The following is a 13,671-nucleotide window of genomic DNA, read 5'->3' as shown; positions in this document are numbered from 1 at the left end:
CCAGTCTGGCCCCCAGAGGCCTGTTCTAGGCATCTGCATCCTCATCACAGTGCTCACACCTGGCCCACTGGAGTAGGGAGCAGCACAAGGGAGGTGCCCTTTTTATTCACACGTGGTCAGCACAGCACAGCTCAAGACTGACAGTTACAGGGACTCTGCTTTCCACTTTGCAGAGGTATGTGGGGTGGGTGCCAGAGCAGGGGCCCTGCACCCCCCAGTTCGCCCCACCTGAAGGCACCGGGCACGGCACAGCTCCAGCTGGAGGTTCCCATTCCAGGCCTAGAGCGGGCAGGCGAGCTCTGGCCCCATCAGTGCCTGGGCTGGGCCGCGTCTCCTCCAGCACACACGTTCCTCTGGGTGCCCTGCAGCCCCGCCCACCACTGGGCCCGCTCTGCTTCCTCGGCGCTGTCCTTGTCCAGGCCGGGTGGGCCTCACGCCTCCTCCTCGGGGGGCCCGGCCCTCCCAGGGCAGCTGCTGGCCTTCTCGATAACCTCCATCCACCTGTGAAGAGGGTGGACTATCAGACCCCCGAGATGCTCGCCTGGGGAAGCCAGGTGTGGACCACTGGGCTTGTGCTCAAATATTTCCCCAAGAATGACCCAAATGTGGAGTGAACGGGACAAAACAAAGGCCACTTAGAACCCTGGAAGCAGAACTCAGCCCTTCTCTCCAGGACCCAGAAGACTCGCCTCTGGTGCCCTTAGGGGCACCTGCAGACCCAGGCTACCTGTAGCAGAATTACCTCCTGAACATGTATTTGCTCTCCGCCCGGAAGAAGTAGATGTGGGACTTGAACTGGAGCTTGAAGACATGCTCCTTGTGGATGCCGTCAGCCTCCCCGGGGGTGCTCACCTGGTAGCCCAGCAGCGGCAGGCTGGCCAGGGGGTAGTCGTCCTGGAAGGCAGGAGGGCATGCGGCTCTGCAGGCGCCCCCCACCCCGCCCTCTCCCCGCTCCGTGTCAGTGGGCTCTGGGCGCTGGTGAAGCAGCGGGTTCGGGGAGGGCACAGGGAGCCGGGCCACGGGCTCCAGTTGGGCGCCTCACCTGATGTGTCTTGTAGAAGAACAGGCAGAAGTTGGTGAGGACCACCCAGAGCTTTTGCCAGCCACTACTGTTTTTGAACTTTCTTAGCAGATATCCTGAAAGCTGGTTCTGAAAGGAAAAGGAAAGCATACGGGCGTCGGTGTCCTGGGCCCCAGTCGCTAGAGCATGCACCCTCCTGGCTCCGCCCCCACAGGCCGCCTGGAACGGGGGTCTCCCCAAGGATGAGGTCACCCTGAGGGTCTGTCTTGGCTCCGCTTGCACTGGGAGGAGCAGCAGTTTCCATCCCCGATGCCCTGCCTCCTGGTATTTGTATTTAAGTCTAACCGGCGGGGTTAACCCTGAACAATGAGGCCCCAGGTTCATCTGAGTGATAAGTCCCCTGTGAGGATCACCTTGAGCCAGGTCAGGGAGGCATTCGGCGGTGGGCGTGGGGTGGCATAGACACTGGCAGGTAGGAGGGCCGACCGAGTCCTGGCTCTGCAGCGGCCCTCTCCTGGCACCCCTGCTGCCCTCTGGCTGGTGCCACCACTCCTGTTCCCACCCCTCACTCGGGCGAGGCATGCAGGGCCTCCGCAACGGCCATGCACCCGCTAACAGACGCAGGGACGGCGCAAAGGGTGTTCAGGAACACTCTCCCCATCCTGCAGGTCCCCGTGTGCCGGCCACGCTCTCCTGTGCCCCACCCACCTCCTCGCCTGCTTCGTGGGTCCCTGCACAGAAGCTTAAGCCACACCAAGCGGGAGGCGGCCCGAGGACTGACGGGCTCATGCATATGGCCCTTCTGGTCACGGAGGTGGGTGGAACGGCCAGCCCAGGGTGACGGCCCTCCCGGCCCGTGCCTTGGTTTCCTTGGGCCCCGTGTACGCCCTGCAGGTCCCGGCCCCCTGCCCAGCAGCCCCCCGACAGGGCACTCGCGGCGGCCACACCTCAACGGCCGCACTGCGGTCGGCCCTGGAGACGCTGGTGCTGCGGTGCCAGCACACGTGCACCGTGGTGTTGGCCCGGTGCCGGCCCTGCCCCTCCAAGGGGCCCCCAGCACCACGAGCATCTTCTTCTGACTCCTGCTCCAAAGAGGCCTCGTCGGGGGACCCTCGGGGAGAAGACAGCCTTTGCTCAGAGGAGATGGGACCTGCGGGGCTAGTGAGCTGGGCTGGGCCCTGCGGACAGGCACCCTTCCTGCCCAGGTCAGCAGCAGGCAGGGAGCAAAACCATGTGCTGCTCCTGCCAGGAGAGCTCCCGGCCCCTCCTGCCACCGCCTCGACCGTCCCTCCTGAAAGGACTGCGTGGTGGGCTCAGTGGGCGGGCTGCCTAGGGTGGCCACCCCACAGGAAAGCTTCCTTGGGGGCGGTGGGCCCTCTGCAGGGCTCGGCCAGGACTCACTGCGGGAAAGAGCGCACACCATGCTGCCCGGCAGCCCCAGGGGTGTGCCACTGCTGCGCTTGGCTGCGTCGATGGCGGCCTTCAGGTCCTGCATCCACTTCTCCTTCTCCAGCTGGGTGCTGTGGGCAGGGCCGGGGCTCAGCTGCTGGGCAGGACCCCGCAGCCAGGGGCTCCTTGCTGTGGCCCCCTTGGGGTGGAGGGCAGAAGGGCAGGGTGCCCATTTCCCCCACTGCTGGAGCTGCGGGGCTGGGAGAGGAAGGAGGGGCAGCCCCTCGCTGGACCCTGGACTGGGGGCTCTCGCAGGTAATTTGTTCCTGAAACAAGGTTCTTAAGTCTCTGGTCTGAAATACAAGGTTGGGTCCTGGGTCATAATTAAGCTGACATGATTTCCTGGTGGGAGTCGAGAGCCTGTGTGCTGACATCAGCCAGGACCCCTCAGGCTGGGAGCTGAGAGCCAGATGCCACCCTTTGGAAGGTACTGGGGAAACTCAGCTCCCATAGGGGAGGGACCGAGCCCAGCGCGGTGCTGATGGCCACAGGGCTCCTTGCACCAGCCCACCTGCGCTCCCCTCACGTGCAGGGCCAGAGCACCCACACCCCTGGACCCGTTCCATTCAGTGGGGCCCCGGCGACACATGGCCACTCTCCGTGACTGATAGTCTTGTGGACATCGGCTCCCAGCTGGGGCAGAGCTGCTCTTGGGGTTGCACTCTGAAGCAGTGCTCATGGGGCCTGTGTCCCCAGGGCCCCTACCTGGCTGCCACCACGACTGTTTTCTGAGCTGCGTAGATGGTGAAGCAGTGCGGGGCAGGCCACTCGTTCTGGCGCTCTTCCACCTGTGGTGGGGGGGAGGAAGGTCAGGACCGGGAGCCAGGCTGGTGGACCCGAGCTCGCAGCATGACGCAGGTGGTGTGGGAGCTCTGTGCTGCCCAAGCCCATGCTGACTCTACCAGGGGCTGCGGGAGGCACGAGGGATCCCCACGCCATGGCGCCTGCTGCCCAGGTGGCTGAGCTGTGGGCCACAGGGCACCCAACTACTCACCGGTGGGTCCAGCACTATTAGCTGAAAATCAAGCACAGGAAAAAATATTGAGCATTTTCGTTGTTGACGAGGGAGTGGACAATTCATTTTATAAACCTGGTACCAAACCTAACAAAGTCAGATTCAAAGAAACACCCCTACAGACTAATCTCAATGATAAGTGATTAAATGAAGTAACTGCAAAGCAGACATAACCTGATCAGATCTAAAAGCACAGACAAGAAACTGTCCTGTGACCAAGTAAGGTTATTCTAGGAATGTAGGACGGTTCGGCATTTGCAAGCTGGTGGATAGAATCACCCCATCACAAAGTCAAAGGGACCACTTCTCCACGTGCTGAAGACACCTTTGCCAAAACCCAACATGTTCCTTCTGATCATATCTCTTAGACGGAAACAGAAGGAAGCTGTGGTAACATGGCTGAGTTTTCCCCAAGCCAAGAGCCACCGTCCTTCCCTCCACAGTCAGGGTGGAGGGCTGGCTGTGTGTCCCCAGGGCCAGCCAGTTGCAAGTATGGCTGCCCTGTGCTGAGCCCGTGGGACACGAACCTCTGAGCCTCATGCTGGATGTAAAGGACCTAAAACCAGTATGAGCAGCGGCCGGCCGGAGAAGGCTATCAGGACGTCGGTGCCCTAAAGTGGAAATCTGATGCAATTTCAATGGAAATCCCAATGGTGCTTCCTGAAGGAATCTGTCCCAATGATTCCAAAGTTTATTTAGAAGAATTAAATACTGGAGAATAGCCAAGAATTTTTTTAAAAGGAGGACAAATGAGGCCAGGGAAGGAACTTGGCCACACGGCGACTAACCCTTATAACACACTAATTACAAGAGTGTAGATTGACGTTGGGACAGAAATGCAACAGAATGCCCAGGAAGAATCTGAGTGTAAAGACACGAATTTTTTATATGATAAAAGCAGCCTTTGAGATCAGTAAGAAAATGATGGAGCCAACAAAGAATGAGAAAGCTGACTATGTGGGGAGAAGATGATACGCCCCAACCTAAAAACATCAGAAACAACACACTTTGGGCAGATTAGGAGAAAAATAAAGCCGTAAGTATACCAGGAAGAAAAGTGCCAACAGAATCCTGGTGTGGGGAAGACACTCTGGACCGGCACCACGGGCAGAAACCCTAAAAGGAAAGACAGATCCGACTCTGTAAGAACATCGAAGTTCCCTCCTTCAGCAAGCGTCTGGCGGGGTCTCGCACCAGATGCTGTTCCCGGAACAAGACACACGGTCCTGTGCACGGCGCGTACGCTCTCCAGCATAAAACCAACTGCAGGCAACGTGGACGGGAACTACTGCCTAGAAAGTACCTGTGACCTGAGAAGGTTGAGAAGTGCCTCCCCTACATGTGACAAAGGCAGCAGACCAGCGGGGACCAGAGGAATGGCCCCGAGGCCTCGCTCCCCCTCCGTGCCGGAACGGTGACGCGGCGGGGTGGGCACCAGGGCCCCGCAGGCAGGGAGGAGGCAAGTTGAGACGCGCAGGCGGGAAGGTCCCACCATGCACGCTGAGGTTTCTCTCAGGGACCTACTTAAGGATGCTCAGTAAGACAGAGATCCAGTGGTGTTGCTTCTAACCCTGAGAAACCAGACGTAGCCAAAACCTGCAGAGCCGGGGCTGGGTGAATAACCCGGGGCCTGGCCCCCGAGCTGGGTGGTGAGAGCCCAGGGGACACGGGACAACGCTGGAGATGAGCTGCGGAGCAAAACCAGTGCAGGGTCCGAGACAGCATGTGGAGGGTGCCTCCTCTGGGCGGCAGAAACGCCCACCACGTCTTGACAGCAGTGCCGACGGCACCCACCACAGGGCGGCGAAACCAGGAGTGGTTTCCATCTCACACCTTCAGGAGCTTTTCTATGATGAAAGCGTGATTTTTAAAAGTAGACATTAAAGCAGATGGGAGCCCTTCAAGCCCACCCTTTCTGCTGAGAGCTGGGAAAGCTGTGGCAACTGGCCCTCCCTGGAAGCGGGTGCAGGGCCCAGCGCAGGCAGGCGGCAAGAAGGGCTGGGCACCACCAGGGAGGACGGAGCTGGCGCTGCTGGAATCGGACTGATGGGTTGGACCTGCCCACCCACACCTGGGCAGAGGACACCTCAGCACGTAAGATGTTTTGGACAAACAGCACATCTATCTGGCAAAGACCTGAACTTGGCCTCCCACCTGCCATTCCCACAGGTGGGCTCCAGGCTGAGCACAGGCTTACAGGGAGTCAGTGTCCACACGGGAGTCTCTCCAAGACCTTCAAGGCCACAGAAGCACTGAGCACAGAGCAGGCCAACAGACTGCATCACGTTAAAATGAAGAATTCCCGCTCACCAGAGACAGTGCTAACACCCAGGTCGCACTGGGAGGGCGGGGACCAGACACGCCCGTCCGGCCGGCGGGTGGACAGAGCGCTCACAGCGCGGCCCAGGCCCGAGATGGCTCTGGGGCCGAGCCTGTGTCTCTTCACACGGCAGGGGTGACAGGACAAACTAGAAGCCGCCCAGAACGACTCAGTGGAGGTCACCGGGAGCGTGCTGAGCCAGTCCTGACCGGCAGCCCGCCTCTCTCTGGCGGTGGGGTTAGCCGTCCTACCGTTTTAAAGCTGTGTGTGTGAAGTAACTAATTACGATGCCGTGAAGAACCAAAATTGTCGGCATAAGAGAAAAAAGATGCAAGTATAAATCAAGGAAGTGGAAACTCTCCAGCCTTCAGAATTAGTGATTCAGGTTTCTCTCTGAAAGGCTGTGTCAGCCCCCACCCCTCCAGCGGCTCGGTGGCCCCAGCGTCTCACTGGGGTTTTCACAGAGTTTCCCACCAGAGGACAGGGCGCCCTGGGAGCCGCAGGTGGGTTCCGGCTGGGAGAGGGCCTGGTCCTGCAGGTGCCACGGGCTCAGGCGGGCTGTTTGAGAGCCGGAACAGCAGCTGTGACAGGTTGGAAGGGAACACGCAGCCCAGCAGCTGCTCCCCCGCGGCAGGGACTGCTCACCAGCATGCCGCGCAGCGGGAGGAGGCCCCGCATCCGGAAGCGGCTGGTCCCCGAGGCCCCTCTGCTCGTGTACAGCAGCATGTCTGAGAACTGAGAGAGGGAAGCTTTAGAGAAGCGATTTGTGAAAATGAGTCACAAGGTTTCAACAGCTGAGCAGTCAGCAACGTCAACGCCATGGGCTCGCGTGTGGTTTTCAGCTTGCTGGAGGTTTTTAGCAAAAAAGGGGTTTTTATTTCATTCATATCAACATTTCTGACCAGAGGTAACCAGCCACCACGTGACCCAGCAGGCCTCCTGGGCCAGTGTGTGGGCGCTGTTTTGCAGCGGGAGGCAGTGGGTTGTTTTGGCTGGCCTGACACCGTCACCCTCTAACTGGGCGTTGACTGGGCGTGAGGAAGGCAGCTGATGCAAGGGACCCCGGTGGCAGCAAGGACTTGCTGGGAGGACCTTGTCTCCCAGGGTCAAAGCCAGGACCTCCAGGCCAGTGAATGAGACCCTGGAACTGGTCTCTCGGCAGGAGCAGAGCATTTCTGCAGCCACAGGGACGTGGACCTTTCTACCTTCTGGGTTTTGCTTGCCCTGCAGACAGGTGTCCAGAACCCGGACTGAGGGCAGTGGTAGCCGGGAAGTGTGTTCTGCGGCCCTCACCAAGCTCCTGACGCAGACGAGCTGCCCGTTCCACCTACCAGAAAGAACATTCTTGGCTGCAGGCCTTGCTTGGTGAGCGTGTGGAGGCAGCCCTCACGGAGAAACTCCTGAAAGACAGCGTCACGCCCCTGAGCAGCAGCGAGGCCGCCGCAGCCATCTACGCTTCTCTGAGCCCCTGGCGGCCCTGCCTGCTCTCCTGCCCAGATGCCTCCTCCTGCCCGTCTGCTGCCCTTGGCCACCCGAGGCCTCTCCAGGAGCCAGGTCATTGGGGCCCCAACAGTCTTGGCTCCCACAGCCTCCTCTCCCGTAAGCTGGCTGGGCTGAGAGCTCGCACACCAGGCAAAGAGTGTGGTCGAGAAGATTCTGGAAGGTGCAGCCATGGAGAGTTCAGCTTTGAGAAGAACTGGGCGGAGCCGCTTGAAAATGGGAGTTAGGAAGATGGGACACCTGGTTAATGGGTGACCTGTCCGGGTCAGCTGCCGCAGCGGCGTCTGAACAAAGGATCCCTAAGACCACAAAGGCTTCACAACCCAGACTTGAGACCCTCCAGCGGGGCTGGAGATCTGGGGGGAGCAGCCCTACGGGGCCCTGGGCAGCCCTTTGTGGAAAGAGGAGGGCGCGGCCCCCAAGGGGAGAAGAGGAGGCCCTGCCTCCCCCAGGCCAGGCTCTCACAGCTGCCTCTGGGCACAGACGGCAGCCCAGCAGCCTGGCTGGGAGCGAGATCCCGGGTTCGGAGCATCAGATTTGCCCAACCTGTTGGGGCTCTTCTACCGTCTGTTGCTCCTTTGAAACAAACAGGAGCACGGGCTTCCTGCCCCGAGAGCAGCCGGCCTCCTGCCCTCAGAGGAACCAGTAAGGGCGAGGAAGGGAGGACTTGACTTCGTGATCCTCCCCAGCCCAGTGCCCCGAGGCTGGGAAACCCGCCCAAATCCATAGGCCAGCACACCCCAGAAGCGCGAGCAGCACTTTGCTTGTGCATGTATTAAAAAACCATTCAACTGCACACTTTGAGCTGTATCTCAATTAAAAACTGGGAGGAACCCAATCAGAAAACGTCCTGGAACAAAGTAAAGGCACTCACCCTGTCGGGAGCAACGAGGTTCTCGATGCCGACCAAGTCCCGCTGCAGCTCTGTCAGCTTCTGGAGGTTTTCCAGGCGGACCAGGCTGTGCTGGAGCTCGGAGGTCACCTCCGTGACGGCCTGGAGGGCGTCTGCGCAGAGAGGCCCCTCAGCACCGGCCCCAGGGGGACAAAGCCCTCCACCTTCCACTGTGGGACGGGTTTTAATTCCAGGAACGACCCACTCCAGCTCCTCACAGGACTGCCGTGCACAACCGTGGGAACCCCTGCGGGCCCCCTGAAACTTGAGCAGCCAGCACTAGGCTTGGTGAAGAGACAGCCTGCAAATAACCGCCTAGGGCTGTGGAGGAGCAGGGTTTGCTCTTCAGGGAAAATGACTGTACTAGAGTTTCAAGGCTAAATAATTCGGTCCTTGAGAACGTTGCAACCTTCTCCTGGAGTGGAGGAGCAGGTGCTCATCTTACAGTTCAAGCAGAAACAGGCTTACAATCAGGAAGGGGAGCTCGTTCAGAAGAAACACAAGTCCCCGCGGCCCTGAGGCGACTGGAGGCTGACCGGTCCGGCCCGCCCTGGCCCCGCCCCCAGCGCCGCCCTCCTCCGCAGACTGAGGTCTGTCACCCGTCGCGGGAGGCCTCCAGAGCACGGGCTGTGACGGTGAAGCCCTCGGGGCGCGTCTCGGGGCATCTGGTCCCAGCCCGACCCCCGCCCACCCCTGCTCCCCCAGCCCCGGCGCCGCCCTCGCTGTCCCCTCCCCGTGCGGAGCGTCCTACTTACGCCCCCCACGGCCGCGGGGACCGGCGGAGCCAGCGCGGCCGCGGCGCACGCCACAGCGACGAAGGGGCGGCCGCGCGGGCACGCGGCCCCGCGCTTCCCGCCCGCGTCTACACTGCAGCCTGCGGTCGTGCTCGTGGGCCCAGACGTGCAGGCTTATTCCTTGCCCCTTCAGCGCGAGCGACAGACGACGAGGTCCGTGCGGCCTCGGCGGGGCCGGCGCGCACTCACCGCGGCAGTCGGCGCGGTCGGCACGGTCGGCGGGGCGGGGGTCGCCCGGCCCGGGGCGCGCGCACAGGCGGCCCAGCAGGCGGCGGTAGTGCAGCAGGCGCTGGCCGGGCTTCAGCAGGAAGGCGTGCAGCGGCAGGTAGCAGACCTTCTGCAGCTCGAACTCCCGGCACACGGCCTCCAGCCTCTTCAGGCGCCGGCTGGCCTGCTCCAGCTCCGCCAGCACCTGCGCCAGCCGCTGGAAGCGGCCGCTGAGCGCCTGGGGGCGCGGCCGCGGTCAGCGGGCGGGCGGAGGCCGACCTCGCGCCTCCCTCTGCGGCTCCGCCCCCGGGTGTGTGTGGGTCGCCCCTCCCCCCGACCCCGCAGCGCTCCGAAGTCATGGGGGCGCAGCTCGGGGGGGAACCCCGCCCCGACGGGGATGCTGCCCTGGGGGGTGTATGGGGGCGCCGTCCCGAGGGGAACGTGTCCCGGCGGAAGAACGCCGAGGAACCCTGCTCTGGGGACCCGCGGGCCGGTCAGGTCCTGTCGGGACGCCTTCCTGCGGGAAAGGTGCCCTGAGGGTGGAGCCACCCTGACAGGGTGTCCGAGGGGCCCGGACTGGAGGCGACACCCAGCACACCTTTAGCTGCAGCATGTTCCTGAGCAGGATGTCCCCGATGCGGCAGCGGCCGCGGGCGGCCGGAGCGCTGGCTGATGCTTCCCTGGGGCAGAGATGGATGGACTGGGTCAAAACCCTGTGAGAGCTGGTGGGATGCACTTGGACCAACACCAGCGCTACAGCCAAGGCAGCGCCAGGACTCTAACGCAGGACCGGGACCCGGACAGAGACCAGGAGGCAGCGGGCTGCTCCCCACGCGAGGGTCATGGGCAGGGGGGTCCCCACTTTAACCTGCTTCACTGGCTCTCCCCTGGATCAGGGCGGCCTGGGCCTGTCGGTGGGGCCACCTCCTCCTTTAAAGTGTTTCCAGGAGGGGTGGAGCCTGCACAGGTCCTGGGCTCAGTCCCAGTCCTCCCTCATTAATAAAAGTAAACGAACAAATCTCATTCCTCTCCCCGACCCCACTTCCAAACAAGAAAGGAAAAAAATCCGTATTTCGAGGAGACAATGGCTCCCTTGAGTTGCAGGGCCTGGGCGGGAAGGGCCGTTACCAGAGTGCCAGCCTCTGCTCCACCTCGTGCAGGAAGCCCTTGTGGAAGTCGTAGATGGGGTCCACACTGGAGAACAGCAGGTGCATGAGCTCAGCCGGCATGGCGTCCTCCTGGACCAGCGTGCTCCGGAACCACTGCGGCGGAAGAGCTGGCTGTGGGCCTGGCCCCCGGATCCCAGGCACCCCTGAGGCCCGGGCTCACTGCCTGGTTTCCACCATACAGGGGAACATTCTAGGCAAAAAGCTTCAAGGGGATCGATTCCCAGCTTCCTAAATGGTTGGACCTAATATCCTGACCTTAGACGGGTTTTAAGGCAAATATAGTTAACAGAACATATACATGCAGGTCTCAAGATGGCCGAGGAGGGATCCCTGGTCTCTGGTCCGGATTTAAGGAGCATTAAGACAATCAAAGTAACAAAGGAGGCAGGTCTCATACCACAGCAATAACTTCTAGATCCTTCAGGTATGTTTGCTCCGTGGTGAGGATCTCCTTGGCTATGAAATAGGCCTCGTCCTCGGGCGGGCACTGCAGGAAGCAGACAGCGTGAGCCTCATGGCCGACCCTGCGCCACCCGGTCTCTTCTGCTCAGGTCAACGCTGTGTGTGGTCTTCGGTGACTCCTGAGATTTACTTCTGGGTAAAAGTCTAAGCCCAGTTGTACCTCCTGCAAATGTTCCTCTCATTTTCTCTTACCCTTTTCTAAAAAAGAATTTCAAACATCAACATTCACTGGAGCTTAGTACTGGCTTCGTGATGAAATTACCGTTCAGATCTCATTCCTGGGCTGTAGCGGGTTAGCACACAGCTGCCCGAGCGGCTGTGTCGGCAGGCCTCTGAGACACTGCAGGTTCCGTTCCTGAGCACCCGGATAAAGCCAACATTGCAATAAAGCCAACATTGCAATAAAGCCAATCACATGAAGCGTTTGGCTTTCCAGTACATATAAAAGTTGTGTTTACACTATACTGTGGTCTGTTAATGCGTGCAATGGCGTTATGCCCCCACACAAGGTACATACCTTAATTAAAAAATGCTTTATTGCTAAAAATACTAACCATCATCTGAGCCTAAGTCGCAGTAGTAACATCAAAGATCACTGACCACAGATACCACAACAAATCAAGATATAATAATCAGAGAGTCTGAAATAATGTGAAAATTATCAACATGTGACACAGAGACACAAAGTGAGCAAATGCTGTTGGAAAAATGGCGCCAATAGACTTGCTTGACACAGGATCTCAATAAGCCTTCAATTTGTTTAAAAAAAAAGGCAGTATGTACAAAGCACAGTAAAACAAGACCTGCGCCTACATGCATGTGTGATTATAAACCATTACGCCTAACTCACAAAAAGGTGATTAAAGTCGCCAAACAGCCCATGTTTTAACGGTGCCTGATGTTGGAGCACGCGGCCAGCAGACCATGATGCAGAGCCAGACGTGGCCAGGCCCTGGGAGCCCCTAAGTCTCGGCCGGGCACTGCCTGAGTGCAGGGCCAGCAGGCAAGCCAGCAGTGATGGGGTCTCTGGAGCAGGAAGGGGGCACCACGACCCCGGCACGGCACAGGTCTCAGCCACCTGGCCCCCTCCAGCCGCTCCACGGCCCCTCCTCCACCTCTCCCACCTGGCAGACGCCCCTATGCCTGCTCCTGCTCCTCCACACATCCCACACATCGAGGACTGACTTACGGCTGACCTTCCCTGCGTCCTGGGACACGCCCAGGAACAGAGGTCCCTGCCCTTGTGCTGAGGCCTCCTAGGAGGAAACAGGGAGGAAGCAACCCCAGCTCCTGGGGAAGTCACGGGTCTGGGCAGCAAGTCACAGGACAAAAAGGGAGCAGGTGGGAGTGGAGGTGGAGGCAGGGAGGCCGGCTGCCTCCTCGAGAGGGTGGGGCACCTTGGGAGGTGGGGCCAGCTCAGAGGTCAAGGATGAGGGGAGGGTGGGTGGCAGGTGAGAGAGGTGGTCCCTGGGGGAAGGCAAGATCTCTGGGGGTCTATCTGAGCACATCATGGTGTGCTGGCCCCAGGATGCGTCTGGAGAGCCCAGCTGGTCAGGAGGCTCAAGGGAGGGGTGTGAGGGGCTCCCCACACATTCTGAGGCCGGTTCCGAGGATGCCAAGGGAAAGAGTGCTGGGGAAGGCCACAGGGGATGGGTTTGGGGAGGAAGGTCGGTGTCAGGTCTGAGCCAGCAGCGAGAAGCCAGCTGGGAAAGGAAGTGGGCTGGAGGCGGAGCCTGAAGGCCGACTTCTCCCCTGGGCCCGTCCACCTGAGGTTGTGGCAGCAAAGCTGCTCCTCCCATGTGTCCTAGAGGCCACTGCTCTGGCGGCCGCCCTCTGGGCCATGGGGAAACCAGGAGGCTCCACCTGGTCTTCACAGCTGCCTGCTGTCTTCCCTTCCTTCCCTCAAACGTCTGCTGGCTGCTTCTCACAGTAGCTTTTCCCAAACCCCTGCTGGCAGCCAGCCCTGCAGCATCTCCTGGGAGTCCCACCTCGTCCCTTGCAGCTCTGCCCTCACACTGCCCTGGAGCTGCGAGTCACCTTTCCAAACTTCAGGCTCTTCGATTTCTTTTTGGGCTTTGTACTATTAAAAAATGACTTTTTCAAATACAAATTCAGTAAAATCTCTTTAAGATGCCATATCCCGCCCAGAGCTTGCATGCCCAGTGAGCTCTCTGGGGTCAGAACTGCCCCAGAGAGGCCCACGTTCACGGTCTGGGAGGCCCTGGCCCTCCCTGCCCTGGTACCCCCTCAGCCGGGCATCCCAGTTTTGGTCTGGAGTCCGGTACGGACTGGGGACACGTATGCAGCAGTCAGGAGCAGCTTGTGGATGGTGGCTTGTGTGGCCTGGGGCTGACCTCTGGTTTCCAGGGCAAAGAACACCTTGGGAAACTCAGTGGAGAGAAAGCAGAACGGCAGCTGCTCTGCCGGCCGCACCCCAGACAGACCTGCCCAGGCCGCCAGTCAGGGCAGAGGGAGGGAACTGTGCTCTGTGTGGTGCGCTGCTGCCGCCCCCACAGTGCAGTGCCCACAGCAGGTGGAGGGGCACCTGCTACCTGCACACCTTTCCAACACGGTGGGTCCTCACCAATTTCTTATTAAACAGCGGAAACAGCATGTTTGGTGGGAAACAAGCGGGCACACGGCAAGGCAGCCAGGGGCAAAGGCGGGAGCCCAGGGCTTGGCCAGCGGGTTTCCAGCCCGTGTGCGACTGTGGGGCTTAGGAACACAGACGTGGCCCCAGGCCCTGCCAGGAGACTCGTCAGTGAACCTGGCGGCTCCCCCGAGTGAATCTGGGGGCCGGCAGGAGAAGGGGAGCCCACGGAGGTGGCCATGAGGCCACAGT

At 60.4% G+C, this 13,671-nt stretch overlaps 1 protein-coding gene across 3 annotated transcripts in view; it reads right to left on the bottom strand.

Moving 5' to 3' along the window:
- Nucleotides 1-73: 73 nt before the first annotated feature.
- FARP2 (FERM, ARH/RhoGEF and pleckstrin domain protein 2) overlaps nt 74-13,671 on the bottom strand; it is an 80,026-nt gene continuing 66,428 nt past the window's right edge. The window contains exons 15-28 of one of the 3 annotated variants that reach the window (XM_072962033.1): nt 10,765-10,854; nt 10,327-10,460; nt 9,797-9,878; nt 9,181-9,436; nt 8,180-8,310; nt 7,137-7,205; nt 6,451-6,540; nt 3,465-3,485; nt 3,176-3,258; nt 2,423-2,541; nt 1,969-2,132; nt 1,043-1,150; nt 743-894; nt 74-501 (exon numbers count right to left, since the gene is read on the bottom strand). In XM_072962033.1, the coding sequence (XP_072818134.1) occupies nt 432-501; nt 743-894; nt 1,043-1,150; nt 1,969-2,132; nt 2,423-2,541; nt 3,176-3,258; nt 3,465-3,485; nt 6,451-6,540; nt 7,137-7,205; nt 8,180-8,310; nt 9,181-9,436; nt 9,797-9,878; nt 10,327-10,460; nt 10,765-10,854 (1,569 nt within the window). In that variant the 3' untranslated portion in view covers nt 74-431. The remainder of the gene's footprint in view (nt 502-742; nt 895-1,042; nt 1,151-1,968; nt 2,133-2,422; nt 2,542-3,175; nt 3,259-3,464; nt 3,486-6,450; nt 6,541-7,136; nt 7,206-8,179; nt 8,311-9,180; nt 9,437-9,796; nt 9,879-10,326; nt 10,461-10,764; nt 10,855-13,671) is intronic. The other 2 variants (XM_072962034.1, XM_072962035.1) reach the window with 2 other exon arrangements.

The sequence above is a fragment of the Vicugna pacos genome, chromosome 5 (genome assembly GCF_048564905.1).
Source record: "Vicugna pacos chromosome 5, VicPac4, whole genome shotgun sequence".
Classification (NCBI taxonomy): Eukaryota; Metazoa; Chordata; class Mammalia; order Artiodactyla; family Camelidae; genus Vicugna; species Vicugna pacos.
Note: the sequence above shows the minus strand (reverse complement) of the source record. Positions and strands in the feature narration are given on the sequence as shown.